This window comes from Falco punctatus (assembly GCF_963210335.1).
Source record: "Falco punctatus genome assembly, chromosome: 8".
Lineage (NCBI taxonomy): Eukaryota > Metazoa > Chordata > Aves > Falconiformes > Falconidae > Falco > Falco punctatus.
This window is the reverse complement of record NC_137588.1, coordinates 53,822,319-53,836,139: the sequence shown is the minus strand read 5'-3', so window position 1 is coordinate 53,836,139 and position 13,821 is coordinate 53,822,319. Positions and strand designations below refer to the sequence as shown.

Here is a 13,821-nt window from a genome sequence, read left to right as displayed (position 1 = left end):
AAGCACGGAGATGCATGGGAAAAATGTGTCATGAAAACCCCTCCTGAGAAGGCAGAGCCTGAGCACTTGTGACTTGTTTCTTTGAGCTGCAGGGACAAGCCTATATTCCGTGCTGTGGGCAGCTTTGCTTGGAAGCAGGAAGAAGGGGGGACCACTGTCTTGTTATTTGGGTGGAGTTTAGACCATATGAACTTGGGGGGACGGCAGCTGAGTGACCCACTTGTCCGGTCCTCCTCCACCCCTCCCTACAGCTTTGTGGATGAGCTGCTCCGTGCTGTGCTGGCTGCTGCAGCACAAACACAACCCACCAAGTCTGAGGGAACCAGCAGCTGGTCTAGCTACCACCCTCGTGTGTTCTTCCCCTACCAGCCTTCAAGGCCAAGCTGCAAGGCGATGGCAGTGCCCACTGAGCTGCTTCAGATGCCCCAGAAACCTTCCTTGGTGTTTGGTTTTTTTTTTTTTCCTTTCCTTCAGCTGGCACGCAGCTGACAGCTAGATAGTGGGAGCAGCTGGAAAGAGATACCCAGTAGCACTGTTCATAAAAGTCCAGATGAAAGATTGAAACACCTGCTAGCACCAGGAAAAATGTTTGCTGTGGGACATCAGGAATTACACCCTGTGGTGCACATGGCTGCTCACATGCATAATTTCCTCATCATTGCCAGTTAAAAAGGCAGGTGATGGATGGGCCAGTGTAAGCCAAGAGTATAGGGAAGGCAGCAGGCTTAGTCCTTGCCAGGCAGTAAAGACGATGATGTCTAGCAAACCGTTGTCTTTAATACCTAGAGGTATCACAAGTATTGTGTGACATCGCCTACTTTTCACTGCACAGAGATATATAATAGATGCTGCTTCCTCTTTTCTTTAAATAAAACCCTTCAGTAACAAAGTGCACTGCTTGAATGGGTCCTTCCATTCAGAACAGATGTGGTTTTAAAATACAGAGTGAGTTTGCGGCCATAGGAAAATCAATGACAAATTTTCTGTTGGTTTAATCTGAAAACTCAGTGTAGTTCTTACCCTGAGCAAACCCAGGCCAGGCCAAAGGATCCCACCAGTGACATGAGCCAGAATAGGTGTGTGATGAAGAAAGCTGTCTGCCACAACCAAGGGACTTGGAGCCACATACCTGCTGGCCAGTGTGAAGCTGGTCCAAGAGTAAAAGAGCTGAACTAGCTGGAAGATGAAGGGATTGAATGGTTCTCCCATGCCACGCCCATCAGCACAACTTTCATTCAAGAAGCTGCTGAAGTCAATAGTTGCAGAGCTTCGACCACGGCTTCTGAGAGAGACCTATGAGTTGGCTGAGATGGTCCAGACAGCCATGCACAGCCCCGTGCCAGCGCACAGTTCAGTTCACTTGCACGCACATCCCCATCCCTTAGCACATCCAGGGGTAGCAGCGGCAGCTCTTCTGGATCCATCCCGACTTGTGCACACAGCTGAGGTGTCCCAGCATCACCTCACACCTCAGCCCAGGAAGCCGTGCCGAGTCCTCCCTGGCCAATGTGACAAGCTTCCGCAGGGAGCCGCAGCTCACCTCACTGCTCTGGATGTGCTACCTGAGCCCTGGAATGGGAAAAAACTATTAAAAAACTTACAGAAATGTTTTTTAGATATTGCTGCTTGAGGAGACCTCATTTTTCTCCTGTCTGTGTGAGTTGCTTTGGAAAGAGCTGTTTTCCAGACGTTGCCAAGCCCTTCTCCTGGGAAAGTCAGCTGCCAGGACTGTACATCAGCTTTGGCACGCATTGGGGCTGGCCCCTTGGGAAAAGCCAAGCCCCTACGTTACCTCTCACCCTCATGCTGGCTTTGGTGTGCGCTTCACAAGGCAAGGATGCGCTGTGACATGCCAGCGTTGTCCTTGTTTGTGAGCATGCAAAGCCTGGGATGGGGCTTAGCCTTTTCAAAGGGAAGGGCTGAATGTCAAGCCAAAAGGCTGGTCCTCTGGCACCACAAAAGAAAGGCTTTAATGTCCTTTTAAGTTTCGTAATATCCTCGTCATCTGAAATTTCTTTGAGCCCAAACCCAATCTGGGGGCGTAATGAATTCAGCGTTCTCCCTCTATTAGACAGCTCCGATTTCTGCAGTTTTGTAAACATCCCCAAATCCACGTGGTGCTGTAGTAGTTGTCTTTCAGCTGCCTCTCTCAAAGTGCCTCAAAGGAAGAGAGAAATCCTGTATCCTGCTCCACGTCATAGAGGAAAAGGCATCAAGATTCAGACCTCGGTCTTGTATATGGGAGAAAAACTGACCAGATGCAGGTGTAGGGTCTTAACTGGTGCAAGCTCATGGTCTTCAGTGCTCGCTGGGACATAGTCCTCTGAGTGGAGTGCAGCCTTAACAGACAGCCCTCCTGATGGTATCCACAGGGAACTCGATCCAGCAGGCAGGTTCCTCTCTGAACGCTTGCACACAGACACGGATGCATGCACTGCCATCAGAAACTGGCTCTGGGGAACTTCCCTGCCCTCGCAGTTAGTCTCAGGCTTGGGATTCATTACAAGAAATTGTTAAAAATTAAAATGGAGGTAAATAGACATAAGTCAAGTCACTGATAAAACAATTGCTAGGCTTATTGTACAGCTACCCCAGCATTATTGCTGATCTTCGGGAGGGCTGGCACTGCTCTGGACTGATGTTTGTGCTATGAGCTGAGCTGGGATGATGCACTCGCTGCCCGTGCTGTCAGGTGCCCTGTGCCGGGAGCTGCAGTGACCCACGTGGAAGCAGAGCAGAAAGCTGGATGATGCGGAGGTGTGGGTTGGTTAAAAGGATGGATTTCTGCAACTGGGTGGTGGAAAGAGGCTTCCCTGTGAATGGAGAGGAAAGAGTTTGCCTAGCATATGCAACACAGAGGTGAGATTTGGTAACTGAAGCTATTTATTGGAGTCTCTTTAAAACCATGTTTCATGGCTATGAGGCTGTTATCTTCAGTCTAAGTTGTTAAGTCTTATGGGGGTGTTTTGGATTTTTAAATAAAAATATTCTCTCTCTTTACTTAATAGCTGAAATAGCAGGTTTAGGCCAGTATCTCCTGGGAAGTCTATAAAATTGGCAGCTAAAAATAATCAGCAGACTTTAGGAGTTACTGATGCTTTGTAGAACATGGACATGCATTTAATTTGGAGACAATTCTACAGAAGTAGCACATCTTGGCAATTGTTTTTTCCACTTTTTATTTCTCTAATAAGAATGCAAGGAAACAGGAACGTCATCCATTAGGACTCTTTCTGCTTTGTTCCTTTTGTCTGTTCCGTAGACGACCTCCTAACCCTCTCCCAGCAGCAAAGGGAGATTTCCACCTGTCTGTGTTCCTGCAAACCGAGTGTGCAAATGCCTGGTGTGATGAGTCAGCCAGGTCTTCACACCAGTTACTCTGCAGTGGTTTAAGATCACTGGTTACAGTGGAATCACCCTTGGTTTTTATGGTGTCTCCACCCAAGCTCCAATGCCTTTTCTCCATAATGGGGATGCAGAGGAGAGGCTTGGCCAGACAGTTGCTGGGGCCATCACTGCCATGGGTGGCATCAGAGGACAGGGAAGGATTCAAACTTGCCTTGATGCTCATTTGTCCTTTCTGCTAGCTCTGCAAGGACAGTAATGCTGAATGATGCCCTTAGACTCAAATGTGTGTAGAAACTTTGATCCTGCTGTCATCCATCTTCTGTCCACGGGAGCTACATCTGGTTTTGAAGTCTGTATGAGAGGCAAATCAGATGTTTCTCAGAAGGGTTATTATTGTTACTATGGTTATAGGCAAGTGCGCAATAGCCCCAGCCATGTACCGGGAATCCCTGTTGTGTTTGGTGCTAGACTGTAGACAATGAAAGAGGCCATGCCCCCGAGAGCTACCTGCCCTTTAGGTTGCTGTCAAGGTATAATTTGCTTTCCATTACATGCAAGCACTGGATGAATTTCTACAAAATTCTGCACTGAGCCTTTCTGACAGAACGTCTAACCTGAAGCCTTTTTCAGATATTTTTTTTTTTTAATTAAAACAGCTCCTATGATCTTTTTCATGGCAGGGGAAGCGGCAACTCTCTAGGCTACCTGCTATAGCAGGAAAACCAAGCACCATATGCAATGTAACTGTTGCTCTCTCTCTCTCTATCTCAAAAATGCCGAACTATGAGAGAGAATTCGTCCCACCAAACGCCCACTAAGCACATTTTTTAAATCTGGTTTCTCAGCCTTTCAGGAAAGGAGAAGCAAAATCTAGCTATGTTCTTCTTGTCTGCTGGAACTGGGCCCCATTTCATGAAATCAAATGGCTAAGGAGGAAAAAAAAAAATATATCCAAGGCAAAGATGCTATTCTCAACAAAGAGAACAGTATATGCAACAGCTTCTGCAGCATTCCAGCAACATGATGTCTTTCCCTGCAGACTCTCAGTTAGGGATTGATTGTCTAAGCAGAGAATTGCGCGATTCAGAAAGGCTTAAGGCACACTTCATGAACTGTTTGCTAAGAGGATGAATAGATGGGCATGTGTGTATATAAATCTATAAATCATGTCTTGTTCTGCCCCAAAGAAGACAGCTGAGATTGGATTCTTTGTCATTTGATTTCACGTTCTCAGGGCTAGGGATAAAGGCAGCAGTGTTTTGCACATGGAGTCAGGATTTGATGCCACAGCTCTAGAAGGACAATCTGGGGAAAACAGGAGATAATGTTTGTTGTGAGGGCTAGAGCTAGAACTCACAAAGGGAATAACAACATTCACGCTGCTCCGATGTGTTCACAGTTAAAGGAAAGTGCAGTGAGTTTCTCTTATTTGGGTTCTCCTCTAGCCTAATGGGCTTTTTTACATAAGCAATGCATGGGTTCTGGTTTAAAACCACAGGGTGTTTGGTGGCATCGCTGCTGTAAGCTTCTGCTGTCCATCCCAGTCCTTGCTCCACTGTGCCCATTGCTGCCTCTTCCTGCCGTTCTGCTCAGAAGGTGCTCTGCTGTGTTTGTGCTGATTTGGCTGGACTTTTTGACAGGCTTTGCCCCACTTTGGCACTGGTGGGTTTTGGAGGAGGGGTGTTGATGGTGGGAGTCGGCACCAACCTTAGAGCTGAGACAGGTGCTGCAGAAGGGCCCTGCAAGAACCTATTCTGCGACAGGGGTCTTCTGGGAGATGCTCTGAGCAGGGAGGGGATGGTTCAGTAGCCAACTGCCCTGAGAAGCTACCATGTTTGTTCCCCAGAGAGTCCTTCCACTGCCCAATCCGGTGGCCTTCATGCAGCACTGGGGTACCAGCAGAAACGATGCTCTGCACGGCCGCCTCCCTGAGGCAAGCTAAAGGAGGAGCCCACAGGAAAGGCAAACCTGAATCCCTCAGCCAAAGACATGTTTTCTGCTGGCTGAGGCTGTGCCTGGGGACTATCTCTTCTAGGAAAGCCACCAGAGAAGAACTGTTAGATCACATGGCAGTCCCTACAGTGCCTGTGTGGGCTGATGCGATCCCAGGCCAAGAGCAGCACAGTGGCTGTGGGACATCCTGAGCCTGCACTCGCGCTGGTTTGAGTTCTCTCCATAAATCCCCACGGGTGGTTCTGCGGTTCCAGGCAAATGCCATGGTGAGTCCATCTCCCTGGCAGCTCTGGGTGAAGCAGGCATGGGCGGTGGGCTGCGGGCTCCTTCGCTGAGCGCAGCGTGCAAGCAGTGGGGGTGAGTGTGCAGGCGGCACTGCGCGGAGCTGCGGCGAGGCAGGCGCTGATCTCACTGTAACCAGGAGCACCATGGCTGAGCCCCTGGAGAGGCTCACCCGATGTGAGAGCTTTGACTCATCTCCCGTCTCGCTTGTGCTGGGTGCGCTGAATGGAATGCAGGAGGTGTGCAGAACAAAAGCCTTTGCTTGTTTCCATGTGGATGCTCTATCTGCCTTGCTGGCCCCTGAGAGCGTTTTTCCTCCTAGCTGATGTGGTGGTGGGTGGCCGCACGCAGTCCCTGTGTGGCCGGCATGGCATGGCCAGCCAAGCAGAGGTGCAGGGTTTTGGTGGGCAGTGCTCTGCCCCTGGCCCATGCAGAGCTCCCCCACAGCCCCTCAGGCCACAGCTTTGTGCCTGGACAGCTGGCACGGCAGCACAGGCATCCCTGGAGCACAGAGCTTCCTGCTTACAAATTAACTACGAGCCATCAAGGGTCAACTCCCTTTTGCTACACTATGTGTGAAAAGATTGGGAAGGTCAAGCAGAAAGTGAGAGATGGTTTTTTCCTTGACAGTTTTCTGCACTATCAGGTGTCCCCTGCCTGCTTTTCCTATTTAATTTCAGGAGAATAACTCCCAAGTAGAGACTTAGCAAGTTGGTCCCATGTTTAGAAGGTGTTGGAGGTAGTATACACGGGTTTACGTTTGTTTGGTTGTTTTTTTTTTCCCATGCACTCCTAAAATGTAAAATATTATCATCTACGGCATTTAAAAGTGGTCTTTCAGTCACTGCCCTGTCTGGGGAAATGAGTAACAGGCGAGAGAGCTCGAAGCGTGGACAGACATCCTATGTTTGTCTTCTCGCTTGTCATCCCTTCCCCAAAGAGCTCCCAGAGGCCAACCATTGCTGTCTGCCTGCTTTGTCTGTCACAGCATCCTCTCCTCCTTGATTAGGAAGAAGTTGGGTGTCAGTCAGCCCCAGGAAAGGCCAGTTATCTGTGTCCCGATTCTGACAGATTTGCCTTGGCAGCAGCATGCTGCTCTTTAAAAAGCTCAGAAGAAACCCTCCTGCCAGTGAACGTAGATTGTGCTTTTTTCATTTCTTCTGGATGGTTTTCTTTTTCTCTCTGGGGAGGATTTCTCCGTCTCCCAAAATTCTTCACGTGGTATTTGTGACTCACAAAATGCATCCTCCCCGCCTGTAGAAACACTCCCTGCTAATACCAGACCAGGGGCTGCGTGAATGGCACAGACAAAGCCAGGCATCACGGACTCAGAAGGCAGCTAGCCAAAGGGAACGGGGTAGCTTTGCAAATGGGTACCCGGTCTCCTCCCTGCCCAGTGACCCTTTGCTAAATAGGGGCCAGTTTATATTTACCAAAAACAGAGGGAACGGAAAGCTTAGGGGGGGTCAGGAGTAACAGTTGCAGATGTTAGGCTCTGGGTTTGTTTGTTTGGATCTCCTGAGCACACTCTGATCCCAAACTTTTCCGCTCTGACAAGTGGGACTGGGTAAACGGAATCTGGTACTTTTAGTCCAGCCTGAAGTGGACAAGTGTCCACAGCTCCTGACTCACACACGCTTCCATTTCCTCCGGGGTGGCTGCTCATCATCCTCATGGATCATTACCTGACTGCCAAACGCAGCCTCTGCCCTGGAGGCGGCAGGTCCTCCTCCAGCTGCCCCTGCCTGGGCTTCCCTGTCAGTAGATGATAGCTGGTCTCACTTCCAGGGCTGCTGAGCCAATATTGCTTGTCAAGACTACATCACCATGCAGTGTCTGGGGGACGGGAGAGGAGTTTCCCCAAGGGTTTTTATTTATCTTCTGCATATCAATGTTTATTAGAAATTATGCTCATTTTCTGAAGAGTCCCAGTCTGCAAAGCTCTAGGTTTCCTGTAAGCACTTCCTATTCCTCATGTTTCTGAAAATCGTTCGTTATCTCCAATTAGCTTGTGGCTGGTGTACAGCACCCAGAGACTGTGTCCTAGTGGTTCTGATAGTACTTCCCAAGATCAGCCTGTTGCATCTGAAACAAAGTCCTTCAGCTTTTCTTCCCCTATTAAAATAATAATGTGCGCTTATGTAACGTTCTTCAGATCTCCTGCAAACATTGGCTAGCCCTGCTGTAAGACACAGGCATTTCTGCTTTGCAGACGAAGAAAGTAAGGCAGAAGGAGGGTAACCAATTTGTGAAGGTCACACAGCAAGGCAGGAGCAGAGCTAGGACTGTAATTCAGATAACCTGCTCTTCCCTCCTGCTCCAGTCACTGCTGTACAGCACTAACAGTCCAAATGAAGAGATTATAATGCATAATCCATACTGGTGTGCCAAGAATTCTCTAAATCATATTACACTGTCACATAAAATGATGACTCATTTGATAACACAGCCCACATCCAGTTCCTTTATGTTAAAATTACGTGGACAAGACTGGATTTAAAAAGAAAAAGGAGAGCTTGTTATGTGTCTGTTGAATGCTGAGTTATAGATGCTTTCATGGATTTTATTTTGGCTGATGCTGAAGGAGCGTTTGTGAGCCTGTTTGTTGACAGTGGTGCTTGGGACCAGAGATGCTGACATTCCACTAACAATAATAGGAACTGCCTCTGTTTGTTTCTAAATTGGAAATTCTTCCTTACATGGGCCCAACCCACCCTCTGCCCCCGCTGAAGGAAAGGGCAGTTGTCTGGGACTAGCAGAGGGAGCACCTCCCAGCGGTGCTGGTGCCTCTAGGGCTGCAGGGTTGGACCTGTGTTCCGTCATTGCCACAAGCCCCTCTTCTCCCCATGCCCTATGGAAAGGGTGGGGAACAACCCAAGGTGGTGCTTTTGGGTTCTCTGGAGAGAAAGTGCAGTTTATCTAAAGCAATTAACAACGTGGCAGAGCAATCAGCCCAACTACACTCTTCCCAGAAGTTGCTTTCACTGGGTCTCCCCATTGCCGCTTCCTCTCTGCTGGCTCCGTTCTCCTTGCCCCTCCCTGCAGCCACCTTGTCCTCACTGAAACCCCGGCTGCTGCCCTTCGGACTGCCTCTGCTGCCATTTGGGGACTGTGTGGCTACACTTACCAAAGACATTTGGGACGTGGCTTGTGCAAGTGACATTGAACCATGTTTTGCTGCATTGTGGTTTCACCATTTCCTTTTCCTCATTCTGCCTGGTCTGTAATTCCCATGGCTGAGGAATCCATCGCGGAGCCCTTTTTGCCAGGAATGCCCACGTGTTCTCCAGCTGAGAGTTGCTCTGGTATCTCGTCAGAGATGACTTTTCCATATGCTGCGTGGCTGGCGCATATCATAGCCACTTGCTGCACTTCGAATATAGAAGTGTGGTCAGGGCAGATGGTCACTGCTTCTTTTGAAGCCACGAAAGGCTTGTTTGACCATGGGACCGGTCCATCTCTGTGGGTTGCATTTCCCTGTCTGCATCAGATCCCATGGGTCACCTCTGGCCCGGCACCATTCTGCCCTATCTCCCAGAAAATGAGGTTTAATCTACCTTGCTTTGGGTAAATAAGCCTCACAGCAGCCAAATGTCCAGCAGGCAGTAAGGACTTGGATCAGGAAACAGCTTCAATTGCTGCGTAGTCAAGGCCAGTTCAAGAAGCTCTTTGGAAGATTTTCCTACTGTTGTGCTGGAAACTCCTGCTTCCCTTGATTTCTTAGAGGAAAAAAAATTGTAAAACCCAGTTTCTGTGCGTGACCTGTGGAGACCCTGCGCATCCTGTACTAGTGCTGAGAGCAGGGGAGGAAAGTAATTGCTTTCAGCAGTTGGAAGACGTGGGTGGCAGGATGGCTTTGCGCGGTGCTGGAGGACGCTCTGTACACGTATCCCTCCTAAACAAATACCTCTTAAATGTGTATTATGGGAATTCAGGGAACAGTTGTTTTTTTTTTCCCCTCCAAGTGGGAGTAAGGCTTATTAATACTCTCCTTCCATAGGTGAGTTGCAGAAGCTGGGAAGTTGTGAGACGAGTAACATGTGCTTTTATCAGTCAAATCTGCTCTCTCCCGGACAATCACTTCAGGCAGTAGGATGAGGGCAGGAAAGACAAGGTGCTGGCAGGAACGTGACTTCTGTAGGGGGGGAAGCACATAACACCATTCAGGACAGCTACTGAAACGAGCTTTTTGCTGTGCGTGTGTCAGTAGGAAGGAATTATTTCCATGATACTGCTTGGTGCATCCACGCTGGCTATGTACTTGCTGAAGATGATGTATCGCATGTCACTGGTGTGCATGTCGGAGTAACCGCACTCTTGTAGACATGGTGGTATTTGCATGCTGGAAGAGCATTGTAGGCTTGTGCAGTCAACTCACGTATTTTTCCAGGGTATCTTTTGTCTGCAGTCTCTGAGAATTCCCAGGGAGCTCCTGCCAAGTAGGGGAGGGAAAGGGAGGTTTCAAGGTGAGATGTGATGGAAATGGAAGTGGTTTGGACAGTCTCAGAGCTCCAGACAGATGGGGCTGAAAGAGAAACGGGTGCTTCAAACGTCTACTCAGATTCAGAGTCACCGAGAAGAGGAAAAAAGAACTGACAGTGCAGGGGTGTGAAACCGGAGTGAGAGGTGACAGCCCCCAGGCTGTGGAGCGGGGTTATACACAGCTCTGGAGGGAAACGTCTGCAAGCAGCAATCTGGTCTTCAGCAAAAGACAGAGATTTAGGGAGGTCCCCAGGTTTTCAGTGGAGCTCAGCTGTGAACAAGACAGAACGGGCCAGTTTGAGAGTGGAGGCATAGAACTGGTGCCTGCTGGGCGGCAGCCAGCAGCGGGGCGACTGCAGCCTTGCTCTGCGGGCCAGAGAAGCTGCGCCCCACTGCAGCTACAACCGGGCATCTGAGGTTGCTCTGCCCAAGCTCAGGAGGGCTTGCTGCCCTGAAGGGGAAAGACAGACAGATTTCCCAGCGTTTTATCTCACTGCTGCTGAAAGAGATGAGTCTGTCATTATTTACTGCCATCTGTTACATAGACAAGAATGGCAGCTGCTAGCGGTGATACCTTCTATCTCGTAAGGTCTTTCATCCCCCAAAACTCGAGCCCCTGAGAGACTTACAAAGACAATGCAACCAGTCTGATGCCGTAAGGAGAGTTACACCTTATGCTAGTATCAATCAGTGGAAATTTAGCTTTGTAAGCTATTTCCATCTCCAGAAACACTTCATTTATACGAGTGTGCTCATGTGACTGCTTGCAGTCAGTACAGCCCATACCCTCTCGTGAGAGGTCTGGCCTGTGTACGTGGCTATAGGAGGGTTTGCATCATACCCCTGTCTGTGACAAACCTCAGGTAGAATACATCCCATTTTTCATTCAGAAAGAAGTTTTTCTGTCTTTTCTTTTTTTGCCCTATATTTTAAAGGCCTGGGTACACATCCATACCCAGGAAGATTTAGAGGTGATTAAAGTGAGCTGGGAAGCAGATGTCTGGTATCAGTGTAATACAAAACACCTTCCAGAGACTTTCTCCTTTGCGTGGTATTATCCTGATCTTACTGTGCTGATCCCACTAAGGTGAATTTTTTACAGGGGGCAATAGAAAATGGAGAGGGAGAAGCAGCAATACAGTGTGTGTGGCTAAAAGTGTCCAGCCCTGGAGGTATTAAAAAAATGCGTAGATGGTGGTGCTTAGCAACATCGTTTACTGGTAGACTTGGCAGTCCTGTGTTAACAGTTGGACTTGATGATCTCAAAGGTCTTTTCCAACTTAAATGATTCTACGATTCTAAGCTGGATCCAACACAGTAAGTGTTTTGTGGCTCCTCTGCTGCCCAGCTTTGCTCCCAAGTCCGCCAATGGCCAATGGGGTGAACTTGTACGTGTCTCCTGGGTTCCTTGTGCCCTGGTTTCATCACTTACAAAGTAAGGATAATGTTACTCACCTTGTCTGCAAAATGGTTTAAGATCTAGTAATAAAAAATACTAGGAAGGAGCTTAGGTGAAAACGCAGATACCAAAGCAAATAACACGCACATGCAGGTCACCCCGTCCCTTGATCAAAATGGGGGTGAGAGAGGGAAGGGGATTTCTTTAGAGAGGCAGCCATCTGTCAGGCTTGCAGAAGAAATTACTGAAGTGTGTTATCGATAGTTATCAAAACTTGCTGGAGCAGAAAGGATTTTAAAATGCTAATGAGCTTTCATTTGTGCTTCCTTGGTTGGGACAGTTGGCTTCCTTGCTGCATTTCTCCAGGCTGAGCAGTGACTTTGCATTGCCTTTCAGTCCCCACACAGTGTCGGTTTCTGGTTTGCTTGTACTTTCTCAGTGTGGTTTCTGGGGAGGGTGAAGTCATCCTCACCGAACTATTTCTCATGCTTATTGTTTCGCATTATGTGAAGCGGGTTATTTTAACAAACTCTACATTTTTACAATGCCAAAAGTAGAAGTGTTGATTGCGTTCCTGGAGGCTGCCTCCGTGTCCTAAGGATGTGCACTTCCATTTTATTGTCTTCTATTTTTACCTTGGTTTTGGGGAGGAGGAAGGGCTGGAACACCCTTGGGACAGGCAGCAACCATCTCTGGGTTGGTGCGGTCGGGGTGTGGGAGGATGGCCACGGCGCGTCCCCCGGGGAGGTGGCACACAGCCCACACATGGCACACACGTGGGCTGCCCCAGCACCCCCCAGGCAGCCGCAGAGACCCAGCTGCCGAGAGCCCCTCTACTGCCTCTGGCTTTTTAAGGCTCATTTAAGCCCTAAAATAACAACTACCACTCCCTGCTGAGGGAAACCAGCTGGGAATTAGCCCAAGCCTCCCATTCCCCCGCTGTCTCGTGAAACAAGGACTTTCCCCTCTGTGTTGTGTCCGTGAGATGACATTGCTCCCCTCCCCTGCTCCCTGTGTGCTGCAGCCGGCTCCTGCCCTCTGCCAGCTCCTGCCTGGTGTACACGCAGCTCAGGGCACCAGAGACATATAGCTAACCTAAGGAGACAGCAGATGGGTGCAAGCGCTTTGAAGAACAGCTGCTAGTGTCTCGTTCAATAATCCCATTTTTAACATCCATATGATAGCAAAAAAATACTGGAAATTGGCTTTTTCTGTCTCTTCTCATCTCCCGAGCCACACCTGACCTGTTCAACGTGATCTGGAGATTAAAGGCTTGTTATTTTCGCTTCCCTACAATAGATCAGCGCCTGAGCTCTGCAAAGCCATTGAGCTTTTGGTCCTTGGCTCTCCCCCTCCTTCCACTTTTTTTTTGTGTCCCAGGACATGTGATAGTCCCCAGACCTAACTTCTGCTAAGGGACACGGTGGATTTTCCCGAACACTCTGCACCGCAGGTTGGTGGCAGCGCATTTTGTAGGTCCGATGCTCCCATTTCTCCACCCTTCAAGCTGGGAAGACTGGCTGGGGGAAGAAAGGCTCGGCAGCATCACCCCGCAGCAGCACGGACGTGACCGGGAAGAGGGAAGGAGGAAGCCCGTGCCCTTCCCTGGTGGGGCTAGAAACGGGCTTGCATGCGTGGGATCGGGGGAGAGAGAAATTGTGAGGCAAATCTGGTCGGTGGCACGCTTCCAGCTGTCGGCCGGGGTGTCCCCTGTCACCCCGCTGTCGCTGTGCTTCACGGGCCGCTAACGCCACACCGCCGTGCCCGGGGGGCAGCGCTGCGGCTGGGCGGGGGTGTCCCCGCCGCGGCCGCCGGCAGCGAGGGGAGCTCAGGGACAGGGGCTGGCGGCGGCCCCCGGCGACCCCCGAGCGGCCCGGTCCCTTTGGGAAGGTTTTGCCGATGGAAAGGTCTATCCCGAGGGTGAAGCTGGAGTTGCCAGCGGGGCCCTCCCGCTCTCCCGACCCTTTGATTTTTTCCCCTACGGGACACCGACGCCGGTTTTGGCGGAGAGAGGCACAAGGCGGCTTCGCCGGGCCCGTGCGCCCCCGCCGCCCGGTGGCAGCGGCCGGCCCTGCCGTGGCTGCGCGCCCCCGCTGTTGCCCCCGCGGGGCGGAGCGCGGCCGCTCCCGGGCCGAGCCGCTGCCGCTGCCGCAGCCGGGGCGGGGCGGGGCGGGCGGGGCGGGGGCGGGGCGGGCTCACGCGGCTCCGCCGGGGGCGGGGCGGGGCGGGGGCGGTGCGGCCGGGCGCGGCGGCGGGAGGCGGGCGCTGTCCATGGCCCTGCCGAGCGCGGGCCGCCCCGGGGTCCGCCGCGCCGCGGAGCGGAGCGATGGGCAACACGGTGCACAAGACCCTGGCAG

At 50.6% G+C, this 13,821-nt stretch overlaps 1 protein-coding gene across 4 annotated transcripts in view; it reads left to right on the top strand.

Annotated features, from left to right (window-relative positions):
* NEURL1B (neuralized E3 ubiquitin protein ligase 1B) overlaps positions 1–13,821 on the top strand; it is a 130,452-nt gene that overhangs the window by 81,234 nt on the left and 35,397 nt on the right. For 3 of the 4 annotated variants that reach the window (XM_080398206.1, XM_080398205.1, XM_080398208.1), the window contains one exon: positions 1–13,821. This exon is cut by the window's left edge. The exons of the other annotated variant lie outside the window; for it this stretch is intronic. In XM_080398206.1, the coding sequence (XP_080254332.1) occupies positions 13,791–13,821 (31 nt within the window). In that variant the 5' untranslated portion in view covers positions 1–13,790. 4 annotated transcript variants of the gene reach the window in all.